Genomic DNA, 8,871 nt, shown 5'->3' on the forward strand with positions numbered 1-8,871 from the left:
GGTTAATTTTTTATTAGTATAATATGCAATGCCAGCAATGGGATAGACATGCATACGTGGAGTCATCGTCTGATATTATCTTTTTTCATAACGAAATATGAGAATTTTACTGTGGTCAGTTTATCACGTATTTGTTACTCGTAAAAAGTGTTGTTCATCGTGTTTGCAAGTGACAGAGAGTTATAACTGCGTGTCTTCACAAAAATCATCATTCATAATATGATAGCAAATTAAAACTTAGTTCTAAATAATGCTCAGTCTCTTCAGACAAATTAACAATTTTCATTACAATAGGATAATTTAGTAACAATGTAAATTTCTGCATAATAAAAACAGAGATTCTAAGCCTAACAACAAATTTGGGCAAGCTTCTCTCACAAATATACTAGCCACAACATTTTATTTTCCGAATTGAAATTCAGTTGACACAACATCATCTATTTAATTTTATCTAATTTCATATAATTTGACTTCAACCTTTTGCTTATCAATGAAAGTTCCAATTCTATTTAATTTTGTATTTTGTTGATTGATTCTATTTAATTTTATCTAATTTCATATAATTTGACTTCAACCTTTTGCTTATCAATGAAAGTTCCAATTCCGATCTCTTTCCACAATTACGAAAATTAACACATCGGATTTTAGTATCCGCATGTACTATGATGTAATTATAGTTTGAGGTAAGTTGCCTAGATGGCTATATCAAATGCCTAGATGGCTATATCAAATGGAAATATTCATTTCGAGGTATGATTGGCTAAATAGCTACTCAGTAGTGGTTAAAAATATATATTATAAGATACTTGTAACTTAGGGATAACATATCGTGGAATAGATGATTTAGCTAAAATAGATATCTTGTAGTAGGAAAATGATATAAATTATAAGGTGGTTAGCATTTAGGATAACATATCGTGGAAGAAAAGCTACCAAAAAAATGCAGTACACGTCGATGACTAAACAATTAGTGTTTTAAGCTGTTAACCATATGTTCCTCGTGTTCCTTTTTCATATTGACAAACATTTCATCAATTCATAGAATAATCCAGAAAAAAATAAAAGACCAAACTAAAACCCTTAATAATAAATAAGCAGAAAAAAAGAAGTAAGTTATCTGTATAAAAAGAAAAGGTATTTATGTTCAATATCTATATAAATATTAATAATTAAGTTAATAAATATGTGATCTCATAACTTAATGAAAACCTTTTGACAAAAAAAATGATGTGAAGTGACCTTAGTGCAGTGGCACGAGGTAAGTCCAATTGTAGAAGACATCATCACATTCGGGATCGAGTCCTGGTTTCTACGAATGTATGAATTTGGTTAATGGACCGACCAGTTGTGACCCAATGGTTGACAAAAAAAAAAATGATCTCGTGAATTATATCAATGGCCATTGCCGAATACTTTGTAGCCCAGAGGCTTTACCATTTGGTATTTTATTTGACATAATTTCTCTCTTTTTCCATAATTTAGTTGTAGTGATTGGACAAAAGATAATGCAAAGCAAAACAGCTATTCTTTCATGATAAAAAGTACTCGATCAATCCGTAAGTCTTATATGAAAATGCCGCAGCCAAAATTATGGGTTTTCATGTTCTCTATATATTATCTAGCTATAGTAAAAAGAACATATCATGTCTTTTGTCTTACCAACTATATTAATGTGCAAAGAAACATCACCTGTCTTTTGTTTTACCAACTACAAATCGCCAAATCGGTGGTTGCAGCTATTATTTTTATTTTGTCTTTATGTTTATTGTGATTACATTGATACGTTTTCTCCTGTTGCTAAGCTTACTAGTGTTAAACTTATTTTGGGTTTAGCAGCTATACATAGATGGACCCTAACACAGATGGATGTGACTAATGCTTTCCTTCATGGAAGCTTAGACGAGGAGATCTACATGAGTTTTCCTCAAGGCTATACTTTTCCGGGTGGTACACAACTTCCTCCTAATGCAGTTTGTCGGCTCCATAAATCTCTCTATGGTTTAAAGCAGGCTTCTCGCCAATGGTACCACTGTTTTTCTGGAGTAATCCTCAGAGCCAGTTTCACTCAGTGTCCTGGTGACAACACTCTGTTTGTCAAACAACGAGGAACACGGTTTATTGCTCTCTTGATATACGTTGATGACATCATGATAGCTTCTAACAATGACAATGATTTACAGGAGGTTAAGACTATCTTGCATGCTGCTTTCAAGATTAAAGATATGGGAGCTCCTAAGTTTTTCTTGGGATTAGAAATTGCTCGTAATAGCAGTGGTATCTCTGTTTGTCAAAGAAAATATGCTCTCGATATCTTGGCTTCAACAGGGTTGTTGGCTTGCAAACCTTGCAGTGTTCCTATGAATCCCAGTGTACATTTTACAAAGGACATGGGTACTCCCCTTGACTCTGCTCGTGCTACATCTTACAGAGAGCTCATTGGGGGACTGCTTTATCTCACCATCACTCGGCCAGACATCACATTTGCTGTCAACAACTTAAGTCAGTTTCTCTCTTGTCCTGCGGATGTGCATCTCCAAGCAGCATACCAGATTTGCCACTATCTCAAAGGTAACCCTGGTCAAGGACTTTATTATGCTGCTAACTCGGAACCTTGCCTTAATGTTTTTTCTAATGCGGATTGGGGTAATAGTCCTGAAACTAGAAGGTCTATCTCTGGCTTTTGTGTTTATCTGGGAAAAAGCTTGATTAGTTGGAAGTCTAAGAAACAGCAGGTTACTAGTCATAGCAGTACAGAGTCCGAATATCGCAGCATGGCTCTTGCCACTTGTGAACTTTTGTGGTTGAATCAGTTGCTCAAAGATTTGAGGGTTACTGTCACTTCACCTACGAAGTTGTTTTGTGATAACAAGTCGGCTATTGACATCACCACCAACCCCGTGTTTCATGAGAGGACGAAACACATCGAAATTGACTGTCATACCGTTAGAGATCAGATGAAGAACGGGTTCTTGAAGCTCTTTCACGTTTCCAGTGCAAATCAACATGCTGACATCTTGATGAAAGCTCTCCAGCCGGGTCCTTTCTACTCTCTTCTTGGACGCATGTCTATATCAAGTCTCTTTCATCCTTCACATAGTTTAGTAGTTTAGTTTCAGAGACTTGAGGGAGGTGTATTAGAATAGTAAACCGAATTCAATTATCTGGTTTATATCTATTATATAGTTTATGTAGGATTAAGCTTCCTTTTACTTAATCCTAACTTTGTATATAAACAAGTGTAACCTCACATTTACAAATTAATGAGAATATTAGTTTGTTCAGTTAGTATCTTATCCAAAACCTTAATACCTTCTTTTTTTTTTTTTTTTTGTCAAACTTATTTGGTTTTTTTATTTTATTTTTGGACAAAAGTTTTGTCAAACTTCTTTTTTACTTTCTCTATGGTAAGTTCGAACCTATTTCTGGTTTCTTTGAAAAAGGTGGGAAAATAACAACTTGATCAAAACGTGTTTCTTGTGGTAGGAACCAAGTATGTTGGGTTGTTGCCCGACGACTAATAAGTAGATAAATTAGTTTGTTTTTTTCTTCTTTTTGTCACATTGTAAATTTTATTTTATATCACGGTTTTATACCAACATATATACATATAAAATGAAATTAAATATTATTTTTCTTAGAATGAAACGGTAGTACCCACACTATCTAAGCATTTATCATATCATGTTTGCCACTGGTCTTATCCCCTAATATTTTGTCAGCCCGTTTCGATTTCTATATCATACAGTTTACTTAGTATACAATCGGTCTTACGTATTTGATGATATATCATATATGTAAAATATTAATCATTATATGGTTATTATAATATTCAAATATTAGAAACAAGTTGGTACATGTAAGAATCGACCTGTCCACTATAAATCCCGTTCTGAATCTAGAAATAAAAAGATTAGAGATAATTAATTAAATCGTATATATGTTTTTTTCACAAAAAGAAAACATGTATAGAGATATTAAATTAATAAATAATATACGCTACTATATATATAGAAAAAACTAGTCGTGAGTCGTGACACTCGCCGTTGGCACGCATCACCGCATTGAAATTTTGTAATTGGCGTGATCACAAATATGTATGATTGTATATATTCATATTCATAATGGGTTGACAAAAAAAAAATGTATATTAATGTGGCGTGAATGGTGCGAATTAATTTTGTAATTACAATCACGTGCACCTAATCCAGCCGGTCCATCAAATATTATTTTATACATAAACTATAATATAATCTAATCCTCCTATAAGTTAAGTTGGTCTTCTTGAGTAGCCATTTTATGCGAAAATGACCCTAAAACGAGTTTATGATTAATTTTATCTTTGTCAAATATAAAATGTAAACTAATGCGTGTCGACTTATCTTCATCGTTTTTGTAGAACAAATATATCATAAACAGACACATAATATTATGATTTATGACCATTTCTTTGGCGTTTGCGTCTTTGTTTATCATCCATACGAAACGAAACAATTCGTTTTTTAATTATACAAAAAGATTTGGCTTATTATGTAAATGATATCATATAAGTACTAAAACAAAATATGGTAATAAAACTCTGTCGCAAAATCACAAACCTTTCGAGTGAAGGTATCCATTCCTACACTACCATTAGTGAAACTTCAAGAAAAGTGAATCCACCTAATTGTTTCAAAAATAACGCATTCACAACACGATTACCATTTATGCAAATGGCATCTATGTCTGTTTCAACTAAAGGAGTAGATTATGGACTAATGGACCGAGGCCCAAACTCTAAAACAAAAACTATTGTCACGAGTCTTTTTCGGATTGGAAGAAGCAAGATGTTCAAGAACACCTTTGTATTTTGTACATACTATTTTGGGGTTATTGTTGGGTAAAATCTTTGAATTTAGGCATTTCTATCCATGCTTACAGAACTAGGCATTTTTGGAGAGGAGAAATGACAATATTATCCCTGGAAGTTGAACACATCTGAAGAGTGAAGGGGACCAGAGCTATTTGTGTTTCTTCTATGTATCGTGGAATTCACTTTTTTATTTTTGATATTTTGTAAGTTTCATTACAGCCCAAAATAGAAATAATCTTTCCCTTCAAAAAAAATAAAAGAACTATTGATGGTGTAAAATTATAATGGTTCTCTTATAATAACTAGATTTTAACCTGCAGTACACCGCAAGACAATATTTTTGCCAAAAAAAATTAAATTTTTTCTTGCTTGGAGGAAAACTACGTCATCCTTCATCTTTTCTTGCTTTCAATGGAATGATTCAGGATTGTGGTTTTTTGGAGTTCCCGTATCTTGGGGATTGTTTATCTTGGAGGGATTGGCGTGATAAAAAACCTATACGTTGTAGGTTGGACAGGGCTTTAGGGAATGAGGATTGGCATGAGCTGTTCCCAGACACGGTTACATAGTATTTGCCAATGATAGCCTCTGATCACAAACCGCTTGTGGTTACTATTGGCGCTAAAAGGCCGCGGGGGAAACAGAGTTTTATGTTTGACCGTCATTGGATTGGTAAGACGGGACTAATGGAAGCGATTACCTCGGGATGGGATGGGGGGTTAGACCAGGGTTCAATTCCTTTTTATAGATAAGATTGTGAATTGTCGAAAGGCGATCTCTCAGTGGCGAAAATCTCAAGTACCCTTTGGTTCCACATCGGCTAGAAGTTTTTTAGACAATGGTTCAGAACCAGTATAAATAAGATAAATATGCTTCTAACCACGAATGAGCAGGAAAGCTTGATTTATCAGGCATCCAAGTTTAAAAGTTTTATTCGGTTTGATCCAGTTTTTTATTTGATCAAATTAAAACTTTAAAATGTTTCAAAAAAATATTATAATATTTAAAAATTTAAAAAGTTTAAATATTATAGATATTGAAACTTTTTAAAAGTTCTTAACTTTTAAAAAGATTTTAAATATTATAATTTTAAAAATTTTAATAGTTTAAAATATTATAAATATTGAAACTTTTTAAAAGGTTCAAATATTATATTTCAAAACCTTTTAAAAGTTTAAAATATTATAAATATTAAAATTTCTAAAAGTCTTAGCTTTAGAAAGGTTTCAAAATATTATAATTTTGTAAATTTTAAAAATTTCTAGCTTTTAAAAGGTTTTAAGAGAATTATAATTTATAAATTTAAAAAGTTTAAACTATTATAAATATTGAAACTTTTAAAAGGTTCAAATATTAAAAATATTTAAACTTCACAGAATATTTTAAAATATTACAATTACTTATCCTCCATAGAAATTTTAAAATATTATACCTATACTAATAAAAAGTTGAAGCTATAAACTCCTAAAGGTGTCCATATAGGCTTTAAAACAACCAATAAGAACGAGATATTTAACTAATTAACATTTATGGAAATATAGTAGTAATCTATATTATTAAGATGTTTTAGAAAAAAAAAGTAAAAGTAAAATCTATATAAATAAAAGAAATATGTACAAGGATTTTGGTTTGAGAAGTTTCAATATGTGTGGATCTAAAACCGAATAAGTATATGGATGAAATTATCAATAATTGGGTGCATGTGTTGACTATTCTGGTTTTTATGAATTGCACAAATTTTATGAGAAAATAAATGATTTTGGTTTTGGAGTTTTATGGGTTAATAAGTTGTGTGGTAGTCTAAAAAAAAGATTTTTCAGTGGAAGAATGTGAAGAAGTTGACAAAGAAGAAGAAGAAGAATATATCGAAGAACCTGACGGTAAAAGTAACGATGACAATTATCATAAAATTTGACAATGAAAATGACAAGAAAGAATATGAAAAATAAGAAAACATTGAATAAAAAATATGAAAACATAGGTGGTAGCAATCAATTAAATATGAAAACGAGATAAATTCATGATTATAAAATTGTTTCATTTTTCTGGTGGTCAAAGAAATGGTTTAGGATATGTAAGGTCACCAGTTTGATCCGTCTCACCAGGATGTCGAGTTAAATTCATGATTTTTGTTTTATCAGATTTGATTTTATAACACAACTGATTTTTATATTTTTCAAACTTGTGTATCTGAAATTTATTTTCTTCCTTAATACTAATTAAAATTTTTATAAAATAATATTTCATCAAAGATCATCAATCATATATAAGTTCATCAAAATATATCAAATAAACCCACGCGTAGCGTGGGTTCAAAACCTAGTATTTATAATATTTGAAACTTCATAAACGTTTAAATATTATTCATATTTTTAACATTTTAGAAAGTTTAACTTTCTAAAATATGTAAATATTTATAATATTTCTAATTTTTATAAAATATAAATACTTATAATATTTAACTTTTTAAAAGTTTTAAATATTTATAATATTTAACTTTTTAAAAATCTTTATAATAAATCAAGTTTCCTACTCAATTGTATTATGAATTATTTTTGTCTCTTTTATAGTATGACTCTGAACTATTGCCCAATTTTTTTAGGTGATGTGGGATATTGTACTCGTATTATTTTATTCATCTATTGAGTAATTTGTATTACCTCATATGCAGTAAAAAATCACAATTTTTATTAACTAAATGCACTGTAGAATAATTCAAGATAATTTAAATATAAATTCAAATATAAATGAAAGGGAATCATATATTTATGTTTGAATGAGATAGAAAGATTTCCTTATTTTTTAAAATCTTACCTATAATTAATTTTGAAATTTTTGGTAACTAATATTAAAATCAATGCATTAAATGTAAACCAAAAAATATTTTTTGAGCAAAAACTGCTGCAAAAATACTATTATAGATGTATATTAATTAGTTTCTATTAGCTATATTTTCTCGATTTTTTTTATAACAGTCTACCCAAAAATACATTTGATTTCGAAATTTTCCTTAGTTAGTAGTTGATGATATTCGATGTATATATACGTAATGAAAAGAACTCTTACCATACTATATTTGGCCAATCGATTTTGTTCTCATATATTAGTTATGGTTTATTTGTGCAATTATTTTAGAGGTTAAGTTTGTAAATAAAATTTAAAATTAATATAACTAAAATGATATAACTCTACTTTAAAAATGTTAATATAGATTTGAACCATTTGGCCACAAGAACATAAACTCTAATGTACATAAGTCCACTAATAAAACATCAGGCAGTGAAGTGATCTTAGTACAGTGGCAGGAGGTAAGTCCATTTGTAGAAGGCACCATCACATCTGGGATCGAATCCCGGCTCCTACGAATGTAGGAATTTGGCTAATAGGCCGGCCAGTTGTAGCCCAATGATTGACAAAAAAAAAAACATATGGACTCCCACAAAAAAAAAGATAATAAATAAATAATAAGGTAGAGAATCGAGCAACTTGCAAGTCATATATATAAAAGTAAGGTTTCACTCTCTCTTTATTGATCCACTTGGTAATGCAATTTTAACAAAAAAAAATATTTATATTAAAAAACAAATTAAAAACAATTAATTTTCACATTTAACTCACATAATATAAAACTGAAATCATCCCTATAAATTCTCCCTATAAATTATGCATTAACTTTATTTCTCCACTAAGTTGTATTAATCAATTGTATTAAAACAAAACAATAAATTAGAATTGTAACTCTCATTTTTCTAAATATAATTTTTCATCATTTCTCTTCCTATAAATACTCATTATCTTATTCTCTTAGTCTATCACTCTTTCATCCTCTCATCTTCTTCCACTACTCTTAAATCTCTTTTTTGTTTTGTTTTGTTTTGTATTTTTTTTTGTTATGTTGGGTTATAAAAATTCAAATCAAATATTAATGTAAAAGCTTAGTTTTAGAGTTTATATGATATGTATATCTTATATATTTATTTTAATCTTTTAAAATGTTTATCTCCATTTTCTATTTTATATTA

The 8,871-nt window shown here is 29.9% G+C and overlaps 1 protein-coding gene across 1 annotated transcript; it reads left to right on the forward strand.

Annotated features, from left to right (window-relative positions):
• LOC109129936 (uncharacterized mitochondrial protein AtMg00810-like) lies at positions 1,863–3,110 on the forward strand. The gene has a single exon (XM_019238983.1). The coding sequence runs from the start codon at positions 1,863–1,865 to the stop codon at positions 3,108–3,110; it is 1,248 nt and encodes a 415-aa protein (XP_019094528.1).

Source organism: Camelina sativa, chromosome 17 (assembly GCF_000633955.1).
Source record: "Camelina sativa cultivar DH55 chromosome 17, Cs, whole genome shotgun sequence".
NCBI classification, from domain to species: Eukaryota; Viridiplantae; Streptophyta; class Magnoliopsida; order Brassicales; family Brassicaceae; genus Camelina; species Camelina sativa.

Coding starts and splice junctions, on each gene's coding strand:
- LOC109129936 (XM_019238983.1), top strand. CDS start 1,863: ATGGATGTGACTAATGCTTTCCTTCATGGAAGCTTAGACGAGGAGATC.